The sequence below is a fragment of the Grus americana genome, chromosome 20, assembly GCF_028858705.1.
Source record: "Grus americana isolate bGruAme1 chromosome 20, bGruAme1.mat, whole genome shotgun sequence".
Lineage (NCBI taxonomy): Eukaryota > Metazoa > Chordata > Aves > Gruiformes > Gruidae > Grus > Grus americana.
In genome coordinates, this window is record NC_072871.1 from 9,142,832 (window position 1) to 9,170,296 (window position 27,465).

General features: G+C 37.8%; 1 protein-coding gene across 8 annotated transcripts in view; it reads right to left on the reverse strand.

The window, feature by feature from the left end:
• RABGAP1 (RAB GTPase activating protein 1) overlaps positions 1-27,465 on the reverse strand; it is a 72,453-nt gene that overhangs the window by 44,014 nt on the left and 974 nt on the right. For 4 of the 8 annotated variants that reach the window (XM_054848905.1, XM_054848904.1, XM_054848902.1 and 1 more), the window contains exons 2-12: positions 21,164-21,365; positions 15,017-15,251; positions 14,726-14,930; positions 13,939-14,113; positions 13,446-13,603; positions 11,276-11,386; positions 10,107-10,173; positions 8,529-8,631; positions 7,153-7,322; positions 4,242-4,416; positions 2,437-2,530 (exon numbers count right to left, since the gene is read on the reverse strand). In XM_054848905.1, coding sequence (XP_054704880.1) covers positions 2,437-2,530; positions 4,242-4,416; positions 7,153-7,322; positions 8,529-8,631; positions 10,107-10,173; positions 11,276-11,386; positions 13,446-13,603; positions 13,939-14,113; positions 14,726-14,930; positions 15,017-15,251; positions 21,164-21,313 — 1,643 coding nt within the window. In that variant the 5' untranslated portion in view covers positions 21,314-21,365. Of the gene's footprint in view, positions 1-2,436; positions 2,531-4,241; positions 4,417-7,152; positions 7,323-8,528; positions 8,632-10,106; positions 10,174-11,275; positions 11,387-13,445; positions 13,604-13,938; positions 14,114-14,725; positions 14,931-15,016; positions 15,252-19,068; positions 19,222-21,163; positions 21,366-27,465 lie in introns of those variants that run through there. The other 4 variants (XM_054848909.1, XM_054848908.1, XM_054848906.1 and 1 more) reach the window with 3 other exon arrangements.

The following is a 27,465-nucleotide window of genomic DNA, read 5'->3' on the forward strand; positions in this document are numbered from 1 at the left end:
CTGTACAAGCTAGTCCCAGCTAAACAGTTTTTTCAAGTGAGACTGGTGACAGCTCATAAATTACAGCACTGTAAGTTGTAAAAACTAAACCTACACATAATTTATGCAGTTACAGAGAGTTAAGCTGAACAGTCCATTCGTGGCTTATACATAAAATCCCCAAAAGACAGAGGCCTTAAATCAAAGAAATTACATTTTTTCTGCAGTTACTAGAAAACAAACTTCTAGGTAAAATGATTAAGAGGACTGATAGAGCCAGGCAAAAACCAGGAACTTATGTCATATTGATCACATTATCTTCTTAACAATTAACTGGTATTCAATGTTTGTTAACAGTCTAACAGATATGTGGATGATAATTTTACACAGACTGGGACTTTCTCCAGTCTACAGTGTTTCAACACAGTCATCTGGAGACTAGCAATGCCAGACATTTAAATCAGTATATATTGCACAGAACCTAGCAGCATAATGTCCCCCTTCATTTTGCTGTCTCTAAACAAAATCAACTATAATAAAAATAATATAGAATAGTTACATTTATATCTATATACATTCATCTCTATAGACTTATATATCATATTTATAGAGCATTTATTACACCTTTATAATAAATAAATACATACAAAATACTACTTCTCTACAAAATATTGAAATTCTTTGTAAAGGCCTATAAAACTGCTGTGCCTTAACCCCAGATCAGAACAAGAACCGTAGTAATTCCAATGGATACAGCCATGAACTGTACAGCTGTAGACTAAAAGCCACACACTACTAGATACTTCCAAACTATTTTGAAATGCGAAAGTTGTGTGACGCGGCAGTTACGAAATACGAGCCAAATATTATTCAGAAATCACAAAATACCAATGCATATTTAATTGCTATACAAATCGAATTACAGTATTCAAAAAAAGTAGCATGAAACTACCTGAACTCTGATTTTTATGATTTTTCAATCCTCTTACGTTAAAAGCTCAAGGATCATCACTTCCAAATACTCAGTTTTAGTTAATAAGGAAAGCCCTTTAACACATATTGAAGTTGTTGCCAGCGCTAGCACAGAAGCACTTCATATCCTCTTAGAGCTGCCAAAACATTTTCAATGGGAGTCAGGTGGCTTAATTATCCTTGAGCCCTTGGAAGGATTACAAAAAAAATTTCAAGTTGAAAGAAACTTTCTCACAGCACCAGATGCACAGAGCTCATCTGTTAAAGATGTTTCTACAAGTCTAGGAGAGGGAGGGAAAAGGGATCAGATCCCATTTTACCACAGCCTTCCCCTTCTTACGAATGTGTCCATTTCTGATGTCCGCTTTCCTACGAAATTATTGCAATATAATAATGCAAAACCAAACTGGAGGTAAAAGTACTTAGCCAAATAAGTACTAAGTAGTTGCAGAAAATAAAAAATAATGCTAAATTGTTATAACCTTTAATTAAAGAGAATCATGGCTAAGTGGTCACATCCATACTTTTCCTCATCTGAAGTGCATGACTTATTCTAACCTCTGCTGCCCTACTCCTTAGATCTAATATTCTATTCAGGCCTTTGATTTGCTGTACATCCCTTGCCCTGCTCCTCAGTAACATGAAGAAGCAGAAGGCAATAACTAAAACCAGAGTCAAAACGTAGCATATTTGAGCTCAATCTGATGTTGTGCCTGTCGTCCTGCCTTGTGAAAAAAGGGGAAAAAAACCCCACCCAACTGAATTTTGCAATAATCAGCATCACTTTCTTAGAACTGCTGAGGCTCATGAAGGATCTTTTATTCATCTTGAAGTAAAGGAGGACAGGTGTTGCATTAGCAACTTGACTGTCAAGAAACACTCTTCTTGTAAATTGGCATTTTCTAGGAAAAAAACAGAAGAGCTCATGTACTTCCTTCTTGGCAGGCTCTGGAGCAATCTTCCTTTAGATAAGGGAGGAAAAGCATCTTTGCTATCCAAGTACAACTCTCCCATGTTCTTAAGCTACAGTTACTAACATACGACAGCTGCAGGAAAAATCGGCTGCGAACTACATTGGAATTACAAACAGGAATGGAAGTGATCTGTGCAAAATAAAGACAAGGGAAGTGCTGCATTTTCTTTATACTACTTAGTTTAAGTTTTTCTTTAACAAAATCCCAGTGAAATTCATAGATAAGTAAAATACTCTTTTTAAGAGATAACCACCTAAAGACATGGCACAAGTGAATTTCTATACAGTATGTAAGCATGCACTCAAAAATGAAAATATTTAAAACACCCTCTGAAGAAGTTAGAAAACACAAAGTCAGAGAATAAGGGGTGTTGTGGAGATGAAAGAGGACTAAATCCATACTAATCTCATCTCAACTGGGTTCTGGAAATAACAAAAACTCCGAGCAGAAGGAGCAAACAGACTGAGACTATTCAGAATTGTAATTTTCCGAATGTGATTTTGCCACTTACCATTTGGACAGCAGCTCTCCCCACGTCTCAAGAATTTTTTCTGCACACTCTTTGGAAACATCTCCAGAACCACTTAAGAGTGGTTCATCGTTGTCTGCCAACAGAACAGAGGAGACGCTAGGAGATAACAGCCATTACTCTACCTCTATAGATTTAAACATTGCTCTCCTAACTGTATCAGCGCGTGGCAAGAACTACTCCCCATTTGTGGATGCAGTGCTTGTGCACTCGACACAGAGAAGGCAGAATTAGACTCTTCTCAGAGGCGCGCAGTGATGTGACGAGACAGAAGACAACCATTAACATGCAACATTCTGATTAAAAATCAGGAAAAAATTTTACAATGAGGGTGGCCAAAGTGATACAAGGGCCCAGAGAGGTTGTGGAAACTTCATCCTTGGAGATGGTCAAAACACAACAGGACAAGACCTTGAACAATTTGGCTGGATTCCCGCTGAGCAGAAGGCGTGATTAGAGACCTCCAGAGATCCCTTCTCACCTAAGTAATTCTGTTATTCTATCCCAGACTTTTGGAGGACTAGAAAAATTCTCAAATTGCACAACTTTCCATATGGGAACAGCTACAATAAATAAACATTGTTCCACTGAGCAGCTACGGACTTGTCATGTTGTAGCAGATCCATGAAAAGTCCACAAGGTACTTTATTTTAACTGTTCTGTACTTTTACTTTGAAAGCTAGTGCTTTCTGATTACTTCCTTGGCTTAAATTAAACAGTTTTTTTAATGAAACACATTAAAAAATGTGGTGGAGGGGGAGGATTAGCATAATGACAGTACCTCTTTTTGAAAGGAATACAAACTGATGTACTCCCAGATACTTGTAAATGCTCACAGCAAGTATCATATACAAAAACTACATTTCATTGATACAGTAGTCAACATTTCTTTTGCATTATTGAGGAAATATTTTTTTTTTCATTAAATCTATGCCTTCTCAACTGACACCTGAACTTGTCAGCAAACTCTTGCAATGCTTAACATCATATCAACTGTAAACAAAATATATGTATGTTCCTGGTCTAGAAAACAATACCATTGTGGTTTAGCATAGTTACAGATTGCTAGTGAATAACACTTTGCAAAGGAGTTAATTTTCAAACCAACCTTCCTCTCCCTCTCCCCCCCCATCCCCAAAAGGGAAATTAAAGCACAGAAGTGAAACAATTCACCCAAGGCCACATAGAAGGCCAGCAGAAAAAGTGAAAAAGCAGAAACTCAAGTAATCTACATTTCAGCTCAGAGCTGTAAGGCCAGATGTTTATATACTCAGAACTAGTCCATATTTTGGTTTAAGAGAATTTTTAAAAAGCAGAAAAAAGATTTTGAAAATGCATTGAGTTTCAAGCTGGGCAGGTCCTGGTAGAGTGTTATGTATTACAGATGTCTATACTCGCCTCTTCACTAAAACAAGCTGCTTGCTTTTATTTCCAAATAGTATCGGCTTCTCATTTTTACTCTCAAATCTGTTCACAGCTGCTTGGGGAGGGGCAGAAGCTACATGATAATCCCAAATTTTTAGCAGCCTCTTTTCACATTGTTCCAAATATATCACACTGGAGGCTTCATGAGGCCTGGGCTGAGAAAAGCATAGACACAGAAGTGTCAAGGCAGGGGAGAGGCTGATCCAGGAATGCAGGAGTTCTGGTTATCGAATACTCACAGCATTAAAGCAAGGAAAAAGATAATCAGTAGGCCAGATTCTGACTGGAAAGGATTCGACATGTTCATAACTATGATATTTACCGACTGCCCTTTCTTTCAAGGCACACAATCCACTTCTTACCTTCCTCTTCATCATCCTCTGGAGGAGAAGGAATCATCGAACCCTGTGACCCAGACTGGGGCAGGCGAAGAGAGGGGCTTGCTGTAGTTTTTCTTCTCTCCCTTTCCGATTCACTTTCTAGGCACACAACTTCATATAATGTGTCCGAGTTATTCTTTCTGTCCTTTTGCTTTATCTAGGAAACAAGAAGTTTCATTTTACTGAGAAAAGCTATACAAATACCCAGATTACTTTGTCAGGCTCTACCTTCTCTTTTTGGAACAGGACAGCTGAGAAACAATTTTCATCACATTCTACAGTGAGGAATGTTCAGTCCTTGCAGGACACTTAATGCACCATACAGGCCTGCAAGTGTTTCTGTCCCTAATGCCCTAGAACAAGCCGTGAGCATACTGCACTCAAAAGGCTTGAATATCTGTTACAGATAGAGCAGAAGTGGTGTTCAGGTCTGCCATGCATAGGTAGCTCATCTTTTCAACCCTATATGGACTGGACACAAACGTATAGATTTTTAAAGCTCTAAGTGCATCTCTCCAACAAATGGTCTAAGAGAGGAATGTTCCTTAAAATGAAGCAACTCTGCCTTTATTTAAAGATAGCAGAAAATTAAAAGCAACATCTTTAAAATTATGTTTAATTTCTCTCTGATTTTCTGGGGATACTGATGGTGGCAAAAGGAGAGTTTTAATTCAAATTGTACATATTTTTTTCCCCACCAGGGCAGTTGTCTTTAGCAATGCTTCCAAGTCACGTATCTGTGTACATATTGCTGCAGGAACACAAATGATTGAGCCCCAAAGTCTATTATGTGGCCCTGTTTTCTCCTTTATTTTCAATGCTTTGGTACCTTCTTTTCCTTCAGATGAAGATTTTTCTTTGTGAAATGGTTCTAAAATTTTAATACAGTCTAAGGATTTAGAACTTTTTTTTCCATAAGTGAATAAAAATAGAGAGTAGAAAAGGGAAGGTGAAGAAAAGAGGGAAATAAGATTTATAATTATACTCTACACTAAGCTCCCAGTGCTCAGTTTTATCCTTTGGAGTATTAAACATGAAGAGAAATGCATCAAAACTAAAAATGACTAAATCACTAAATGTAATCTGAGCAAATAAAATCCCTCTGCTTTCACCATTTCCGAATAAAGAAACACTGCCAAAGTAAGATAAGCCAATTCTACACAGCTGTATTTTTAATAGGCTAATCATGACTCCATAGAAACAGGTTTCCCTTCCAGGCTTATCAGGCAGTGCATTCTATATTTGTTGCTTGCACTATGAATTTTGATAATCTTCCATTAGTAAACTGGAAGTTGGATAACTTGACAGTGCCTGTGGAAAAAAGAGAATTAGCTAAGTCACAATGCCTGTGAATTTGGAAAGACAAAAGATACAGAATTAGCTAAGTAAGATAAGCTTCCTTTAAACCGCCAAACAGAAAAGGCACCTTTTGGAGAGTGCAGAATATTTATAGCCCAACAGCCTTAACTGTTCAAAACCTCCATGCTCCACATCAAAAATATCCTAAATAAAATGACTGATCTCATCCATGAAGAATTTTTCCACCTTACATTTTGAAGGAAACTTTCCAAAATGTTTATTCATACTTTATATAAAAAATAGGACATACATAAAAAAGAATACTTAGTGAGCCTCATCTTTGTTACTACCAAGATGCCATTATTTTCTAGCATTTTAAGACAAGTGCAAAAAGAACCAAGAAAAGCCTCTTATTTTATTCAAAACCTCTCTAAAAAAGAACACATCAAGAAATCAGGACTCCAACCTTGCTTTTTTGGGCTGTGCCCAGAACTATTAAACCTTGAGAGAGCGCATACATCCACATTATTATTTGCTTCCATATATTTCCATTTCTTTAAACAGGACTTTCATTTCAGAACAATAATTTCTAAAGCAGGAGAATGGCAGCTACTGCAGGTACATCATCTCTTTAGCGACTTGGACCTTCAACTTTCCAGCCTTATTTTGAGACCAAGTTATTGCCTTGTACTGTTATTATTAATATCCTGGACAGAAATAATCTTTTCCTTTTTAGTAGATAGGGTAAAAAACTAAGTTGGAAAAAACAGTAAAAGTTTTTAACAAGTTCTAGGGGTTTTTTGTGTTTGCTTGGATTTTTTTTCCCCAGGGGAAACTTGGTATATGTGTGAAAACTCTGCTTCCAACCATGTACAAGGGGGGAAACAGACTTTCATAAAAAATAATTTTTTTCTAATTTCAGGTGGATGTTTGTTCATCTAAAAAAAATAAAATTTTGGTTTTGTATGATAAAATCAATTTAGTCACATATCAGATACTACGTAATCAGGATTACATTAAAACCTTTTTTTCTCTTAACCCTTAATTTTAGATACTCAACCTACTATACCCTTTTGCAAATAACTCTCAGCATAGCCCTGGTTTGCAGATAAATCCTCTGTTCCTTTTATTTCTGTGGTTTGGCTGGAAAAATCCATAAGCCTCTATGTAACTTAGCAGCCTCATCAAAACTGTCAAAATTTGCTTTGAAATTAGGACATCCAGCTTTTTATGGGAACCTTTAGATAGCCAGCAACAATGAGCTTAATGAAGGATAGCTTTTCTAAAACTGAAAAGCATTTATTGTACCTCTTTGATTCAGGAGCAAGATGTTGAAATATGAACGTTATATTACTAAAGGTTTTACCAATGATAGGGGGAAACAACCATAGTGAAATTCTGACCTGCCAACAGGCACTAATGACTACAGTTCATTTACCTCAAATGCATTTGTATTTATTCAGCATTATACCATAAACCTACCTCTCTCGAAACAATATAACTGACCATACCACAGTTATATTTGAAAAACAACCTTGCCAAATCCCAAATTAACTGTAGATTTCATGTATTTATTTATTTATTAAAGTGTTACCTGTTTCAACTTTAGGAAAAAATTTTCAGTAGAGCTACGTTTGCTGAAGGGCCAGAACAATCTCTCATTCGGTGAACAAACTCTGACTTTAGTCTCCAGAATGAATCGAACAGGTTCCTGAACCTCAGTTATCACCAAATCCACAGCGGTAGTCATGAACAATACTTTATCTAGAGAGAAAAAACAAAGCAATAGTATGAAAAGAAATATTTCAAACAAAATATTCCATAAATTCTTTCCTAGTTACACAAAAGAAACTTTTTTTTTCAGAATTCAATTTTTTTCCCCTAACTTAACACCTCAAAAACCTAGAAGTTTCAAAAGAGGAAAATAAGACGACTATGTGCTATTCACTAGAGAGTAAGGAAACTTAAGTCTCCAAGCCAAGAAAACAATCTTGGTAAGTGAATAAAAATTATGCTTTTTCAAATCTCAGTTAAATGTATAAAAAATTGTATTAAATATTATAAAGATCTGAATACTTAACACCACAGTGCAGATCACTTGCCATCTAGCCTAATTACATGTTAGATTTTTTTTTGGTTTTAGAAGTTACCTAGACAACACTTAAGTCCCACCATACTAAAGGTAGCATTTAAGACCATCTCAGCTGTGAGATTCAGCAAATTGACTATCCAATATGATGCTGGACACAGTGACCTATGACATCTCTTCTGGTACTAAATGATTAATTGTGTCCTTTAGGTAGGATGGCATTCAATCTAGCAGCAGATTGTACCCAGCTGTACCCAGCAGCTGACTTTTATGACTTTGCCCAGTCAAATCCCATTAACTTCCCCAACCTTTGGCATGCAACTGTGACAATAGATGGAAAAGATATTTCAGCTGACATCTTAGAAGTAATGACAGATCTTTTTCAGGACTCAAGCAAGTAATGCAGCAGCAGCTATTTTCAGATTACAGTTGGGAGTCTTTTATTTTCATTTTCATAGGTACAGGAATCCTTTTTCTTTTTTAATTAAGAACTTGGATTCAAAAAAATCTGAACTGCCCACAGAAACTAAAAAGAAGAAATCTGCAATAGTCATTTAATGCAATTCTCAATGGGATCCTTAGGAAGCTCTAATGGTGCGCAAAGCATCTGCATCCTGTCCCCACACCTATACAGCCTCCTACTGGGATACAGTTATTCTTACAAGGTCATATTACTGAACACAGTAATTTCTTCTAGCCTTCTATTTGGATTAGATTTTTATGTTACATCTGGCATCCTACTTTCTGAGAATATATCCCATACTATGAGGAAAGTGTTTTGTCTTTTTTGTTTTGCTTAAACAAAAGATAATTGATATGATGCCCTGATGATGTAAGTCATTTGCCCTGGCTAGTTATAACATCTGGCAAAATTTTCATACCTTTTGGTGTTTCTTCATTTACAAATTGGAAGTGTGGAGATTTTTGATTCCAGCTCCCAGTGATCACATATGATTTCCCATCAGAACTTTTACCCATAGACTCCTGGAAACAAGGTAAGTGTCTGCATTTTTATTTAAATTAAATAAATCTCTATATCATGAAGTGTCAGCCGCAAAAACAGCTACTGCACTGGCAAGAGAAGGGTAAGCATCCAAAGTCCGTGTGACACAGTCCTGTAACAGAAATCACCTCTGAAGAACAGAGTTCCCATGCAATATTTGGTCTCCTTGCTGATAATACAAAAAGGCCAATTAATACTAATTGCTATATATGTATATGGTATGAACATCTGTCTAGTGAGACCCGAAGACCAATAGCTCATTTTAGAGGTGGCCATTTGACAGCAACTTTCAGCTCACACAGGTGTAGGTGAGATCACAGCCAAGTACTTGGAAAGACAGCAATCCAAGCTGCAAAGGCATTGCTTTTTTTGTTGCTGTTTGGGGAAAATATAGTAAAATACATAAACAAACAAACCAACACAAAAACAACCAGGAAAAGTAAACCCAAAAAAGAAACACCTTTTCAAGCTTCTTTTAAGTCGTTCTGGAAAATCCAAGGCAATACAGTCATTTTGGCCTCATTTTGCATCATTCAGTCTCTGAATGACAGCTGCCTGAGTGGTAAAGCATTTAAACATACAAGGCTTTAATCACAAACTTAGGGGATGTAGCTCATTGCCTCTCATACAAGAAAACAAATTAAATCAGAACATACTCTTACAAACTGCTGAACTTGTAAGCTTGGCAGATGTTTCACATTAACATACCTTCTACTTCACTATGATGTTTTAATACACCAGATGTGGTTTATTTTATCCTAAGTAGCTATTTTATAAAATAAATTTTACTCTAAAACATCTTGAGATCCAGCTTTATTCAGCATACAAAACACGTTATTCAGCTATTAAGAACCAAGTCAATATTTTATCTTTAGTGTTCAGCGTGTCTGTCTTCCCATCAACCTTATTTTCTGGGCAATCCAAAGCCTGGTAAAAAGCAAAACTATTCATGTAGTATTGAACCTTTTTGGGTACTCACTACTGTAACAAGCATGTACTTCATAAATACTGACAAGTTTGTTTTCACAACATACTTGTGAAATCAGATGATCTCTATCATCATGTTATAGATGGAAAAATGAGTCATAAAAATAAAGTGCCCACTAATTCTCAGTGTTATAATTGAAACCGCTTAGGCCTCAATTTTTTACAGTGATAAATATGATATAAAATGTTCAAAGCACAGCTCTAATATTCAGCACTTCTAAAAATAAGGTTCCACATTTCTTATTTCAGGCGCTTAACTGACTGCAAAATTGGGCAACTCCCCTGACCAAGCATCAGGTCATATCCTAACTCTGTCGCAGAGGCAGGGATTCAAACCAGTTGCCCAGAGCCTCATCCTCAATAGCATCAGCTACAGCATCAACAAGTGTAAATCTTTTCTGTCTATCCTGAGATCACGCACAACCATAATCAAAATTATTACTGAATTTTGTTAATAAAAGATCCTTACCAAATCTAAAAGGTGCATGTCCCCACTCCGAACATCTTTCCCACGGCTAAGGAGAAGGCCAAAACATCTACAAACCCAGACAAAAAATTAAAATGCAAAAATAAGACTTACTCATAAACAAACCATTAACATTTCTTATCTAAATACTTGCTGTCATATATCACAAGCAGCCCATGAATCCGGTAACTAATGTCAACAAACCTTGACATTTGAAAGCAGCATCAAGCATGTAAAGCAAAACAGTGTCAAGCCAATATTAAAAATATCAAGCAAGATTTCATAAGCATACAGTAGCCTGGAAAGTTGTTCAATTATTTGCAAGAACAGTGTAAAACAGACCCTGCTAACAAGGGTTCCCTATCCCGCAGGACCACTTGGCCTGCATTCTTCTTCCCTTAATCTTTTTTTTTTTTTTTTTGTGTGGGGAGACATATTTGCATAGAATTTACCATTTGATACACACAAGAATCAGGAAGTTCCAGATGAAGTGCTAGGACCTGTCTTCTATGGTGTCATTTTGCAAAGACTTTTGGCCCCTACAGGTACAATTCCACTTGATCCTCTGGTTTACCACACTGTCCTACATTTCATTTCAGACTGCAAAGGCTGACAGAAGCTGTGCCTTCTCTGTAGTATGAGCAGTGTAAGCCTCTGTCAGTAGTCAAAAAAACACTAGTTCATTTCTAAGTGGGGAAAGATTTGAAGTCTGAGCTCTCCTCTCCCCTACACAGATGCTTCATATTCTAGAATTGCAGACTGTGGCAGACTCAAAGCATACTTACAACAATATTCTCAGATGCAACAGAGATGAAAGGAAAGCAAATTGAAGTAACTCAGTCACTGATTATAGCCTCAGCATATAAGACAAAATGACCACTGAAAATAAAAGCAATATGTTTTTTAAAAAGATTTTGAAAGGGGTATTTAGAGGGGATGCGACCACTGATTCCACAACCAGATCTGTGTAAATTTGACTGTGCCTGTACGGTGCCCCCTGCCACACATGCGCTGAACAAACTAATCTGATCTTCTGCACAGTCCCACTCAAGAGAGAGATGGGAGTTAAATTACATAGAATATTCATAGAACAATTACTAACCTGCAGCTTCAGAAGAAAGAGCATAAAACATCAAATACATAAAGAATTCTTTAAAAATCGATGAAATTACCTCTCAATAGCAAGTTCTTTATTAGTTGTCTGTTGGACGTAAATCACTATCTTCTTATCAATTCCTTGGCGGAGTTTAAAGCATTGCCTGTCCTTGTCTTTGGGAACTGCACTGTGATTTACCAGGAAAGGAAAAAAAACTCAGAGCATCATTTATCTGTATTCCTTGCATGTATCAAAACCAGCATCAGACACTTGGTGAAGCCAGCTTCTTACACAAAAGCACTCAAGACCTTTTTCCCTTGCACACTGCAATCAGTAACATGAAAGAAATGGCAACATAATCAGGGGATGTTATTTTAGCATCATTAGGTGAAAACCAAGAACACTTAGTTTTCAGAATCAAAACAGTGGTTTTATACTGTGTGGCTTAGTGTTGTGAGACTTCCAGCAGCATTTCAAGAAAGTTTCTAAATATTGATTCCCCCTGTAACATGCAAGTATTATCTGTTAAGCAATGGCATATTGCTTTCTTTCACAAGGGAGGTGACTGCTGGGGCACACGATAAGCCAACAAGCCAAGAGAAGAGAGTGCACCGATCTTCAGACCACTTCCCTTATTTTTTCTCTAGAGAGCACTTCTCCTAAATGCTGCAAAAAGAGGGGATAGCGTGCTGTGGTGGAAAGACCTAACATTACACTTCAGTGCCAACACACACGCTGAAGTTTTAGCATCAATATTCCCTGTTGAGCAGCACAGTTGCACTAAACGCTGGACAAATTGAGACTGTAGGGTTTTGACTTTGTTTTTGTCAACCACATGTTCGCTTTTCCCTTGGATATAAAAATAATCCGTATTTTATTTCAGACTTTCAAACTATGAATTGTTACCCCTGGGAGTTGCAAAATGGACTGTGGAGTATTGCCCATAGTTTAAGACCTCCAATAAAATTTGGGTTTATTTTCTGACAGCAGGTGCTTACCCAGGCCAGGGAATGGCAGACTGCCTTTAACTGTCAGCCGGAGTTTTGTCCCCAGGTCCAGGACAGTGGATTTACATACTTACAGCCAGTACACACAGTCAGACCTCACTTCCCCAGCATGACAGAAACGCACTACAAGTGACCCAGGGTGACAAGGGAAGGTAGATGAACTGAGACAGGGTCAGGTACATTAAAGATTGAGATCAGAGACCAAGTATTTGAAAATGTTCTCTCAACTTTCAGGTGAGTATGGGTCTGCACAAGGATTAGTGTCAAACTGATCAAGCTTTCTCTTTGAACTAAAACTTGCACTGTACTCCCAATGTAGGTAGGATTCTGCTTAGCTGGAAGCAAAAATCCACTTTTCTTCACCTTGCATAGAGTAGGTACTTAGCTTTTAAACAAATGCCCTCTTCTACCACTAACACAACTGTATTCTGTGGCTGAAAAGATCTTTAGGTGCATCTCCATAGCAAAGGCTGAGGTTCAGTCTGCAGTCCGTGCTGACGTAACCGAGCTGGCTAGGACTAAAACAGCTCTTAGCAGCACAACTTCTGGCAACCATGTGAGCATCAAATCCTCAGCTGGCTTACACTACCTGCGCTACTGTGGCTATGCTGACATTTGTAGCAAGCCAGCAAGGCTGAACCTCACCTGGTGCATCACTGTGTGCTGTGGCCATGCTTTCCATCTGCCATGCACCCCAGTGGCCACTGCTGCATCCAAGCCCAAGAACTGTCAGTGTCTTTCACGCTAAATCATTTTTCAGTTTCAATGTTTGAGCAGTCTTTTGGAGTGCTGAATAAATACTGGATTGTTAAATGGGATTGGTTTATTTATTTAATAAATAAAACTTGAGCTGGATATAAATCCAAGAAGAGAAACACCTCTGAAGGTGTGGCTAGCCAATGTGCTCAAGTCAGAGTATTTGGCAGACAGGCTGTACTGAAAAAAAGGCACTTCAGCAATTACAGAACACTATGAATGGTTACAGAAAACATCTAAGGGCACAGTGTATAGGCTAAGCAGAAAAAAACCCCACTTTTTGCATAAACTAAAAAAGGTCTTTTTAGAAACCAAGGTTATCTACCATCAGACTTAACATGAAAACAGCATTAGCTGATACAATGTGAAAAGGAAACTTTCACAAAAGGAACTTAGGGACCTCCTCAGACTGCCACTCTCCACTCACTCACTTTCCAACAACAGAACTAGACACTGTATGCACAGGAATGAAAAAATCTATACCTGAAATAACCTTTCCCGTCATCTTCTTTGATTTCCAGTGACACAGAGAAGGTGAAAATATCACTGTCTGGAGTCTGTGGGGTGGCAATGGCTGACAGCGGAGTTTGTTTGGCGGAACGACGGAAGGCAGTGGCAAAGCTGTACAGTATTCGGCTCACCTGCATTTAGATGGTACCAAAGAAAGATCAGAAAGCTACAGACATACAGAATGCAGCAGTTGAAACCTACCTGAATTTTCACTAAATAATAGAATGAGAAGTAACTGTAATAATTCAGTTTTAGCATCTAATCAACTGGGTTTCTATACTTCTTAAAAGGATTAACTATTAAATATGCATTCTTAATTCATATCTGAGGTTTCTATAATTATCTTAGCTTGGGGTAGAAAAAATGAATTACATTACTTCTAAAGTGCCTGAAATACTTCTGTTTCACTTCGGTAATAATGTTTACATGTACATAATTATCATTTGACAAAAAAGATTCAACTTACAGCCTCTTGGATTTCACATCGGAAGACATGAATTCTGAAGAGTTCTGCATTGTAGTGGCTTTCAGTGAAAGCAAAGCAATCACTTTCAGGGGTTCCATCATGCCCTCGTACACAGAAAAGGATTTTATAGATTGGATAATTTGCTATTTCTGTGTTTGTCTGAGGATCTAAAAGTCTGTTAAAAGAGAGAGAGGAAAAAAACAAAGCTTGCAGCTTTAGAAGAATTATTTCAGCTAGCTATTAACTTGCAAGCCTCAACGATTTCATAGCTACTGGAGAAAGTACATCACAAAAAAACCTAGCTCCTGACTGTCATTTACTACAAAGGTTGACCACAATAATTACATTTAAATTGAACAGCATAAAAAAATACAATGCGACAGACATTTCCATCAATAATTTCCCCATAGTTTTCAGGGCTTAGTCTTTAAAAAGCTACACTAATATACAGCAGTGGATAGCTTCATCCCTGTTAATCCTTGTGTATCACTCATTTTCCAGCCCTACAAACTAAACACTTTCCAGGCAATTTCCAAAGTATTCATCAATAACCGCTCCCACTATGGCTTTTGGGACACCTTGGATCATCCTAGTATCTCATACTGATCCTTACATAATATTCAAAGCATCACTTGTATCAGAACTCTTTAAAACCCACTTTTTCCCCTAAACGAAATCCCAAGTTGCTCATGTCTCCTGCACGTAAACTGGTGGCTTGTTTCCATTGCTAAAACAAAGTAAGATTAAATGCACAGAGTCACAGAGTACACCTGAGTGAGCTTCATACCTCACTGTTCCTTCAGAGACATTAGGCACTGACAGAGTCACATCTAAAGAAATCTGGCACTGGCTTCGTAAGATGGACATCATTCTGAGGGCTTCCACTTCACTCCGGGGAGCATTCACAGAGGCACAGCCTAAGTAGGTGAGCTTGCTAAACACCACGCTGTCCTCATCTGTCATAGGTGTAAAAGGGCTCAAATCCTCACAGTCTAGGGTGAGACATAAAGCTGAATGTAAGAAGCAACATAAAGCTAGTTCATAAGATACCATCAGACATTCCCCATTTTTTTCTAACCTCCCTGGGATGGTTTCACTGGCAAACTCATTTCTGGTTTCTGGAGCCCTGCCACCGACACTGGGTTAATGGTAGAGGATGCTGAAGCTTCAAGGACAACAGGTTCTTCCCCATCTCCATCAGTCCTAACTTCTTCTCCATGGTCCCGGTCACTTGACTGATCTTCCATGGGTGGGTCCATCAGCACGTCTTCAAGTTCCCTCTGCAGCTGCTGTTCGCTTCCATTCCCCACAATCTAAGAGCCACAAACAGAATTGGGACACAAAAAAAGACTGTTCAAATGAAAAAAAAAAAAAAAAAATATATCTCTCCCTCAAGCATGGGTCATTCGTATGGCTTTTTCTGCCAACTAAAGCAGCAGTTAACAAATTTAACCTAGTTACAACCGTAAACACAAACTGCAATGTACAAATGCTCACCAGGATGGATTATATCCTCCCTGCTTTAACAAACCAACAAGCTCAAAGCAGGGATTTTCTAGTACCGGAAAAACTGAGGAGACCACTTGAAAACTAGTCTCTAATCACCAACTACAAAGACTAGCTTATGAAAGAAGAAACTTACAGATGTCCACAGTACAGTGGTCTAGAATAATTCTCAGAATAGTACCAGAAAGGGCCAAATTTAATTAAATATGCTACGTGGTTCATGGGTAAGATAGCAAGGTTTCACAGGAAGAGAAGAATCTGGAACAGGATTCTGCCATCATGCTGAGGAGAAGAGGTAGTGTTACTTCATTTCCTAACACTCCTCTACAACCTGACTTTGCACTCATTCAAGTCAACATGAAAGCACGAAGCAACCTAAACGGTGTGAAATGAGGTCCTAAGTTAGAAAGAGAACAAAGACATTAATTTCAGGAACCTCTTAGATACTGTATCTAAGGAAACTTTGTTCATTCTTCTGCAATTAATAGGGAAGTGACTGATGCTTTACACAGCTTAGAAATTAAGCACGGAAATGGACTTTACGGAAGTATTTTATCAGATGGCAGTCAGAGGAAGGTACCTGATTCCAACACTTCAGCGGCTGGCTGCTGGTTACTACTGCTGGCACCAGAACTCAACCCTATGAGCAGATACGCATTTCTATATCCTTATGTCTCCATAAGCTTACTGCCTTAAGACGCTACACACAAGCTAATAAAATCCAAATTGCGCAACTACCCAGGTTCTTAAAAAGATTGTAAATGAAGCCTTATTAAAGAAAGTTTTCTTCTTTTTAATCCTTAATATAAGATAATAAAGAAAGGAAGTGGGTTAAAAACAGGAGGAAGAATACAGAGCAGGCAGAAATCTGCCCATAACACAATCTCAGTATTGAAGCAAATTCCATCTGTCTCAAAACTAGCATCTCACAGTAGAAAATTAAATTATCTTGAAAGTATCTAAAGCAATGGCCAAGGTTCTCACATGTTAACAGTGAATAAATCAACCTGAAGTCCAGTTAAGATTGCTGAAGTAACACTGGAACAGATAATAAGACCACCTTCAGGCACGCGGATGAGCCTTGCAATGAGTTAAGTGTACTATGAGCAAAATATCAGATGTCATTTAAATACCCATATGTGCATTTCCACCAGGCACGTCTCAGGAATAATTACAGTGAGACTAGAGGTTTCTCGGCCAAGTCAGAATTCTGACATATGGACATTTCCATCACATCCCCAAAGACAAACTTCTCAGTTCAGAGGGAAAAGTAAGAAACATGACGTTTACTTACTGTCTTCTCTTTCACACTCAGACCCACAATCTCCAAATAATTGTCTGTATCTGCAGCCTCTATCTACATTGCATTAAAGGTCTAAACTTCATATTAGCTTTCTGGTGAAAAATGACTATTTAATATACAAGAATATTAGGAAAGAACAGAAACTGCTGACCTGGAATTACTCTAGAATGGAGCAGAATACAACCACTTTAAGAGAAGAAAAGTCCCAGAACCCTGTTCTTCAGAAGAAGGTAGGCAAAAAGTGAAATTCAGAGGTAATGAAAAAAACAGCAAGCACACAAGACCCTAGAGGCAGAAGGGACATAAAAAAAAATAACCTAGTGAATGTTTTACTACAGAATCTAAACAACAAAAAAAAAAAATCTGTGACATGTTTGTGCTCTGGCAACTCACGCTCAGACAGAAAGTATTTTTTTAGTATGGATTAAAATACATTAATGCGCTATCTGGGATCACCTGCCAGGAGAAGGACAGAGTAACTGCCTTACTCAGCTAAAGGTCCACAGAAGTATCAGTAACTCGTAACTGGTTAGAAGAATCCACAGATTTACATTTTCCTTCCAATAATTTTAGTATTCACTTGCACAATTCATCACAGAAGCAATGAAAAATCTTGCACAAGCATGTGGTCATCAAAGGCATAATACTCTTAAGTATCAAGTTTCTTATTCAGGTCTCTGCAGGCATTTGTCAGAAAGTTGATGATGGAAGATGCACCATGTTACCTTACTGTACACAGTTTACGTTTTGCAACAAAATATAATGAATCAGTTATAATGTCCTACCAGCCCCATCAAAGTCTATATATTAAAAAAAGTAAAGTAACTTCGAGTTTACAGGACCTGTTTTCTATGAAACTTTAAGTTAGAACTCATTCTGATGAAAACTTGCATCTCATGCTTTTGCTCACAGTTATTAAACAGACTTCAGTTTGTGTTTGGGAAAGGAAGGTGAGGAATTTATATTCAGTGAGAATCAATTGTTGCAATGGTATTAACGTAAAATGCACATGAAAAATGTTCTGTTCCATCAGGATTATAAGACAAAGAATTCTGAAAAAAACCCTGAAAAACTGCCCAAGAAATGAGGCCTAAAATACGAACTAAGACTAACTTCACGTCAACCGAAGTCTCTTACGCAGCTGTATAAATTCACCACATTGTGATGAACTTTAAGATGTAAACCTGTTTGAAACTTTGCTGCAACCCAAAAACCCCCAGTAAGAGGCAGCACGATAGAGTGCAGCAGACCTAGGGGCAGAAGGGAACAACAAACAAGGTGGATCTAATAAATGCCTTCACATAAGTTGGTTTGAGATGGCAGAAAGAAACCATTTACCCTAGTCATTGTTTTCTCCATTTCTCACAAAATTGAAAACTAATTTTACCTAACCTTCAAAGCTTACTAGCCTCCTTCAAAACTTCCTTTACAACAACATGGGGGATTTATTAGAACTGTAGTTTATTCCCTTCTCCTGATGCGTATGCTGCTGGCCTCTGCTGTGAGAGGTCTCGTAATACCATGTAGTTCGAGAACTCCTGTTCTACAGCGTGCTCCAAAAGCAAGGCTTTCGTAAATCCAGTTCAGTCCCACTAGAAGTGGACAAAAGCAAACACAAAAACAATACTGGAAAGTAGAGATAGCTAGCAAATTGTATTTCCAGAAAACAATCACTGACAACCCCTTTTTAAATAGTTTGAACCATGTATTGCAGCAAAGACAAAAAACAAAAACATTTATGAACTACGACCAACTGAAGAATAATATGGTTCCTGATAGTATTCAGAAGAAATATTTCTCTATCTGGACTTGAGAAAGAATAAAACCAAAAACATGTATTAATTCAGTCCACAGCACTATTACTTAAAACTATAGCATATCAAGGAATTTTAAATGAGAGCCATAGATGTGATTTACAAATTTCACACCCTACCATATTCAGCAAACATAAACCTCAACTTCTAGCACCATCCACAGACTATGCTTAGAAAATGTAAGATCCTCAAACTGCTTTTCTAAAGAAACAGAACATCCCAAAAAGACACCTGCTCACACATGAACCTGAATGTATTTTCTGCCTTTTTTTAGTGGGCACATCAAAGCAAATGGGTTTTGACATATACAAATTAACTTACTTATAAGTACCAAAGCAATTACTTGTCCCTGAAAAAACTTATCTCATTTGTTCCTATGAAATACATAACCTCAGTTCTCATGTTGTACTGTTAATATTAATTTTCTATATACTGCTTAAACACTTTCAGATTATCACAGTGACAGTACTTTTAACATACCTCAACAACCTTCACAACTCCACTTACCCGTGCACACAGACAAACAGTTTAATAATACAGTAAAACTGGCTACTGCACGATTATTTGCAAGCTGAAAAAAAAGTACCAAGAATAAAGCCATATTCTAGGGGAGTATCTCTCTTTTCTTTAAGAACTATACCAAAAAATTATTTCTGTTCCTAAGAACAGCTAAAAAGTCTTCCCATTTCCTCTGTTAAAAAGTTTTCACCTCCTTAAGCAGAAGGAAGGAGGTTAACAGGAATATCCATGTATGGGAGAATTTATACTGTGTACTGACTGCTTATCTAAGGTATAATGTTACCAATAATCTCTCAACTTGCAGCCAATAACCAAACAGCACATATTCTCAAATGCCAGAATACTGAAAGGCTCAAGGTGAATCACTTTGTTCAAGGATTGTGCTCAGTCTTGGCACCAAATTCATACAGAAGTTTATCTTTAAGACCTGCAAAGCTCTGTAACATTCAGTACCAAATCAGGGAACAGCATAACTTTATTTTACAAATGCTGATGATCAGGAGGCAGCAGTGCTAATGTTCTTCTTTCCTCGTCAAGAGAAACAGCATACCTGTAGCCAACATTTTTTATAAACTACTTCGGAAGTAAACACACGAGGAAAATTTAAGCAAGTTTCAGAGTCAGTCTGAAATAGATTAAGGATATTCTTCTCTGAAATATTTGCAAGCTTTATGAAGATGACTTTATATACAAGTCTCTTCAAATTCTTTGACTGTACTAAACAAGATACAGCCTGTCACACAAACACTGCAGGACAGCCAGAAGGCAATTGTTAGACCAGCAATACAAATAGCTCCCACGTGGAGCAAGAAGTATTGCAGACTACAGCATTTCATGTTTCCAAATTTTCTCTGGGAATAACGGAATGGATGGGAAATCTGGTTGACTGTGTCTGTCTCCTGGGGTCTCAAATGAGGCATCACAACTTTGGGAGCTAATCACATACACTGTCACACAAGCATTCTCAAGGTAAGCACCACTGTGGAGACTATTCTCAATTCTTAAGTATTTATAGCTGCTGGTATCTGCAGCATCTAGAAAGACAAGCGGGAGGTTACAGTCTTCCAGCAGGTTTCATAGATCACCAGGCTGATTGTTCAAGAAAATGTCCTTTTTTTTAGATTATCCTACGATGTGAAGTGGCAATCTTCTGCAATAGCAATAAAATACAAGTGAACATTTTTTCCAGATTAAGCAAAAGATCTTGAGACTCTTAACTAACAGAATTAGCTCGAAGTCTTACATAAAAGAAAACAGCCACTATAATGGCATGTCTTGCCCAGGACTCAAAGGAATGCAAGAAAAACAAACAAAGCAGTTGGGAGGTAAAAGCAAGATGAGCAAAAGCATCAAGAAATGTTCAATAAAGTCTCTGTTACAACTGATGCTAAGGAAAAGAGGAACACTCAGTACAACAGGCAGAATACGCGATTTCTTATCAGCCTTAGAGGTATTAGTTTGAAGACACAGATGCAGCTGTAGACTTCCGTCTCTTGCAATGGTAGAATATGTCTTTCCATCTCTGACAAAGAACGCACTAACTTGACTCACTCTAGGAAAGATCTGGTTTTCAACACATTAACATGATGGAATTTGGAGTGACCACCTTACTCGTGTCACTTTGCTTAAAGATTGCTGAAATACAAATTGGGATGAAGTAGCAAAAAAAAAAAAAAAAAGAAAAGAAAAAAGAAAAAAGAGAGAGTGACAAGGGTCTCTTTTCAGAACAGCACTTTTAAAAGTGAGAAGATGTCAATGTCCTTCTGCTCTTCCGATTCACACAAGCCTACCACATAGGCTTGTATTCTCAGATTCATGCCAAGTTGTTAGTTATAACTACACTTCTACATTTCTTAAAGAGAACATTTCACATTAGGGAAAACTTTAGAGAGAGCTCTTATTCAAAACCTAATTATCACCTCTGACATCAGCAAAAGTAATGCAGAAATTACTGCCAAAATCGATTCTTGAATAAGTTCTCCCTTCTGTCAAGTTTTCCACAATAAAGAAGTCCCTCTTTAAGCTCTCTATGGTTAGTTTGATTTAGAAGAATAGGGAACAAACTCAGGTTATTGATTCTTACCTTCAGTCCTGTTTTTTCATCATCACTACCATTATTTGTAGATGGTGTTTCATCCCCTTGCCTGGAAACCAAGACAAAATCTTCACTGTTAAGAGTGGATACCGAGTCTGAAGAGACACTGATTTTTCCAACAGAAGCCTTGTCATCCATGACTTAAAAAGGAAGTTCGATTCATGAATGAGATTAAATATTTTATAAACTCCTGAAAAACAAAAATCATAAAAATACTTATATAAAACTTCACGCTGAAATGCTCAAACGTTTTTCAGAAACCTGCTGACTAGTTATAAAATAGTAAAACATCTGACAGCATAACCAAGTTACAACTCTTCTGTCAGTGTACACACATGGTCCTGCTTTGATTTTGCTAAGAAGCATGCTACTATTAGAGCACTGTTTTCCATAGCTCATAAAAGGGAAGTTAATACATCTGTTTGCAGTATTTCATGATTATGTTAGGCACCATTTTCTACACATAGCACAAAACAGGCCCTTGGAACATACACCACACTTGCTGACAAATGACTCATATTAAGGCCAGAACTATAAAGTCCATTTACTTTCTTCAGGTTATCTGTCTGCCTTCACTTATGTTCATGGAAAAATTGCTTTTGTAGCTATCAGAGCTCACTGTATGCTGCAGTCACATTCTCTTCCCCCAAAACAAGAGTTAGATCCAACTATTGATATTTTGTGGTAAGGATGCTCTAAAATCTTGGGACATACAACATTTTATGAATCTATGCTGAATTTTCTGTACTGTAAGGAACAATAAAAGAAAAGACTTCCAAGAAGCAGGAAGAACAGCGTAGGCTGGATCAGTACTAAGAATCAGAGCCAACAGAGGATTTTAAAAAGCTGGAACTGGCACTGAGAGGCATTTGAAGAAAGGAACAAAAGGTGAAGTTCAGCTGCACACCTTGAACTCTACAGCACAGATTCTCAGAATCCATGGCTCAAAACAGACTGCCGTGATAAAAATGGGTGATTAATTTCCCAGAAACCCAAATATATCCTTATCGCAATGGCTCAGGTCTTTACATACTCCCAAGCATGACCAAACCCAAGTGCTTTTTCAGCCTCAAGCTATGCCTTCCATTCAGTAGAGCACTACCCCAATCTGGCTTCCAACAGAGCAGCCAAACAACGGAGAAACCTGGCACATCCACAAGCACGGCTCGTCACATTCCTCGCCGAACCAAGAACAATGCACCAAAAATAGCAAAGCCCGCTTTTATTTCTATCAATACCCTTCTCTCCACAGCCACCAATATGACTTGAAAATCTGCCAGGAGGACAGTATTTTTTTTTCCTCTGGGTTATTTTTAACCTGATTACTTTACCAATTGAGTCACTTCATGGTCCTAAAACATCTTGCACTTGACAACTGAAGCAGCGCACAAGAACGGACATGGGTTGTTCATGAATCACGATATACCTACGATTACTGGGTTTTGTTTGCAAAAGCATGTAAGGTATTTAGATACCCTTTCCAAAAACATTTTAAGATATACTGGCTTTCAATGAAAATTACTGGCTGTGAAATTTAGATATTTTGAGAAGTTTTACTCACTGTATGTGTCTATCTGGTATTAATCATACATATATCTTAAAGGTAGGGCAGAGTTCTCATTTTTAAACATGCTTTTGTTTAAAGAATTCATATTAAAACATTTCTATAGAAGTTCCCTATTGCACCATCTATATAATACACAGATCATCTGAAAATAACTAAATCAAATATTTTGAAACACAGAATAAAAATAAGCTTCAAACACTTAATATCACCTTGGCTTTATTGTTTTCACTCACAGAGTGCAAACTCATCTCCCACGCTAAGACAGTATGAGTAGAAGAGCGGGCTTTGATCACAAGCAGCTGTAAAGACCATCAAGGCAAGGATCAATTTAGCAATTTATTTTGGTACAGTGCATCTGTCTTGAAGTGTTAATTTAACCTATTCCCAAAATTTTTCAATCTGACACCTTTCACCAACATGAACTTCAATTAAAGTAGTAGTATGCTGGGCTATTGCATACTCCTTTTTTAAGTAGCATGGTGTAAACAGACCCCACACTTGATCCCCGCGCACAGCTGGCTTAGCCTTACCCCTACAGTAGTTTCACAATACAGAATTGCAACAGCAGAGGGTCTTGATTAGCCCAACTTTGCCAACCTTACATTGAGCAAAATTCTTACTGAAATTACACAAGAGAGCACAGGAAAGGGGACAATGTACTAGACTACTGTAAGCTTTTGTTTATTAGGGATGTATCAGCAAGCAAGGCTCAATTACCCAACCACACTGGAATCGGCCACTGAGGTTTATCGGATTAATGCTCAAATAGTCGAGGTGCAAAAGCACAGTCTTAAAATACTAAGGCTAAAATATTGCCTGAAGTTAACCAAAATTTCCATATTCCCATGCTTTGCTTTGCATGCATTTTATTTCCTCTGTTCCTTGCAGATTACCACACGGATCATTTTACCTGAATCAGAAAACTCACAATGGCAGAATCAACAACAGAAAGCCTATGAGCTCATTAAAATACAGGCCAGCCTAGAAGGGCACACATCAAAGGCCAGCAGAGCAATTAAGTGTGGCAGGCTTATGACTCCTCTGGAATCAAAAAGCCCAAACAACCAACAGCAGTGGCAGTGCTCTTTGGTAATACCTGAAACTTGTCTAAGAACTGAAACTTTCTGTTCTCACATTTTAGAGTGGTAAGAGAAAAGACCCCAGCCAAGAGCAGATCTCAAGTTCTGATGTTTCTCAGAAGCAGCCAATGTCTCATACCTTACAAGGAAAGAGACTTCAGTTTGTTTCAACATAAATAAAACATGAGCTTTTGATTTCAGCGTAGTTTGGTTCCTGACACAAAACTACACCGCAATAATGTAGTATTTGCCTGAAGGTGTCTTTACACTTCTACAGGAGACAGAGTGTCTAGGTAAAACGCATACTAAGAGGCAAATTTTTAACAACTTATTTCTTTGCTCATCTGTGTAATTAAATGGGTATCCTGGCCTCTCCTCACACAAAAGGCCATTGGAAAAAGCTGCAAAATGAGAAAGGCAACACAGCTGGCTCTTGGATCACTGGTTTCAGTTTTATTTGAAATTCTGATTCTCAATGGGATTCACCTTCATGCTATGCTTGCTGCTGTTACACAATGCTACAATGTGAAGCCAAGAATCAAACTACCTTTTAAAAAATGTTCTTGACTATCTTTAAAGCTACCAAACAGTAGCAACCTACCTTACTTTCTGCATTAAAGATAACATGCATGCAAAGGAACAAAAAAGACACCATTCACCATGATAAAATCTCAAACAACTGGAAAACAAACCTATCAAAGTTCATGATTAATTACATAGATGTATAAAATATTTATCCTTTACTTTCCTATCATCTCCCAAGTATTTGACACCTGACCTGTAACTCGTGATCAAAATTTTCCTTGTTAAGTACAGCCAGAATGAATTTAAAAGAGCTTAAAACAAACAGTATAAGAAAAAAAGAAAACCAGAAACTTTTCTATTCTGCATCACTGTAAGAGACTGAGGCCTGAATGCCACCTTGAGACACGTGTCACAAGTGACTCAAGGAACTCATAACTACGGCTGCTCTCACTCCATTTCCAAGGGGCGCCCATTTTCCAGTGTTCAGAACATCCATAGCCACACAAAAAGTCAGAAAGTGAGCAGAAAAATCAATGTTCCAGCTGCAAACTTCTCTGTTTAAAACAGCAGTCACATTTAAGTCAACAGCAGACATAGCACCCCTAGCACTGAATTTAAAGGGGAATACAATGCAAACTATACTTAAGTTTTGGGTTTGCAGAGCAGAAAAGAGAATAAGCGTGAGAACAGGTATGCAAACTGGAGAGGAAAAGAGATTCTTTCTCCATTCATATCTTTCTCAACTTCTTGTACTTCAGCTGCAGTTCCTATAGCAATTCCACAAAGTTACAGTCTATCTGATGAAGAACGCACCAGACCTAGAAGATCAATACTGCAATGTTAATTAAATTACTGAAGAATATTATAATTCAAGAAGCTATCTTGAACAGCAAAGTCAGAAAGCTTGGCATGCAAAATAAACCTCTATCCTCAATTCCCTAAAATATATAAAACACTAAGTATAATGTTAAAAAAAAAGGAAAACAAGGAGGTAGCACACAGCCAAGACACTGAGGTGACTGACTCAATGCAAACTGATTCACTGAAAATAACGTATTTTCTATTTCTATCCCTCTGGTTTTATGCATAACTTAACAATAATATCCAGTACGGTTCAATTTAAACACACAAAGTTCTACTTTCCTAGTTTTCATCATTAGCATTTTAGTGTGGGTGAAAAGTGGAATTCATAGCAGAGTTCAGAAGCTTTACAGTGTACTTTGCAAAGCTGTTATGACAAATCAGCCGGCATTCTTTAGGATTCTTAGCTCTTTACAGTCTTTGACATCTGTGATTTTTTACCTTCACAATTCAAATACTGTGCATTTATTGTTTTATAAATACACAGTACATCTTGAAAAAAGCCTGGAAAATGCCACAGCTCAATGCCGTCATTACAGGTGGTCGTGCCGGGTGCTTCAGCCTGAGCGGCATAAGAAATGTAAAAGCAAAAGTGATGTCACACTGACAGACACGTGGGAAAGGAGCTGTGGTTTGACTTTTTCTGAGCACATACACACTGCCTGTATTTTATTGCAGCTTTGGGAAAAAAAACATACGCAACAGATCAATCACTAGCAACCTTTTTTCCCCTCACATATCACATGATTAGTCTGCATAATCATATGTTCGATCTTTACCCACTTTCCCTGTGCAAAACACATTCTCAAAAGCAACAAGAAGTGTTTTGTAATCAAAATGAAGCAAGAAAGCCAGTGGAATACTGCATGTGAAAATAAAGATTTAGGGTGACTAAAGAGAGTAATTAATAAAAACCAGCAACTACAATACTAACTTTTCTGTTCATTTTAAAACACACTGACAGCCACAGGTGTTCCCACTAACCTCAAGAGCCAGAAGAAACGGTATTTATTTGGAGACAACGCTGCCTCAAATTTCAACACCCCCCCCCTTCTCAAGAGCAGAGAAGTGCAGATCTCAGGAAGCTGAGTGAATCATTAGCCACTGTGCGCAAAACCAGGAATAAGACAAAACATGAGTTCAGCTAATGCAATCTTTGTTAAGAACCCTTAACGGATTCATAGTTATTACCAATATAACTTTGCTTTTAATCTTAATTTGAACTATCTGCTCAGAGGACAAAACTCTAATTTTAGGCTCTTGTAATAAGCAAATTCTCCAACCCCAGAAACATGCGCCAGATCCTGGGAAACCATGGTTTATAAAAGAAATGCTGACACTGCCTTAGCTAGCCCATCACAAGAATGTTGCTGGAATGAATTAGCTATGAACAAGCGCTTCACCCATGCTCCGCAGCTGATGCTCGATCAGCATCAGGCACATCTATGTGCTGTCTGCACGGGGGAGCTGGGACATGCAGGACACAACACAGGCTGGAGGCTGGGATACAGGCAGTGCAGCCACAGGCTAAACAAACTCTGAAGAGGATGCTCTATAAGCTTCTGGAGTTCCTCTCTCATTAGGATTCAAACAGAAACAGAGAGTTGTGCTTACCAGGCAAACATAGCACTTTAAAAATGAGCTGTGAAATAACTGAAAAAAGGAGAGTTACAATTGGTGCATGCTACAAAAAGCTGTCTGCACTTGGATTTGGAAAATGAAAGGGCACCCCTATGCCAAGCTCCATTTGTTAATTTGTTTACTGTGTACACAAAACTAAGTTTGCTCAGGTCCTTGACCTTTTAATGTTAAGTAGAGGCCTTTAAAAAGAATACAGCATTTCTGTAATTTAATCAGCACTGAGGAATTCCATGTGGTTACGCATTTTCTAATAAAGTAGCCAAAAATCTCAGAAATCACATCAGGTTGTGCTTTAACAAAACCTGTAAGCAGAATAAAATTGGGAATATAAACCGTGCTATATCTCTGTAACAATACAGGTAAGCAGTACTCGATCTCCAACTTGTATTTAAGAAATAAACATGCTCTTTTCCCTCTCTCCAAAGTATTCACCTCTCCTGAGTATTTTTTCTCCTTCTCCTCCTCTTCCCCAAAAAGCCTTGAACAGGCATACCTACACAGACAAAACCCACAAAGTCTACTTCTACTAGCTCAATTCTCACGTAATTTTCGCTGATGCATGTTTTTAAACCAACTTAGCAGAGTCTGTTTGTTTATACTTAATTTTCGTTCCTGAC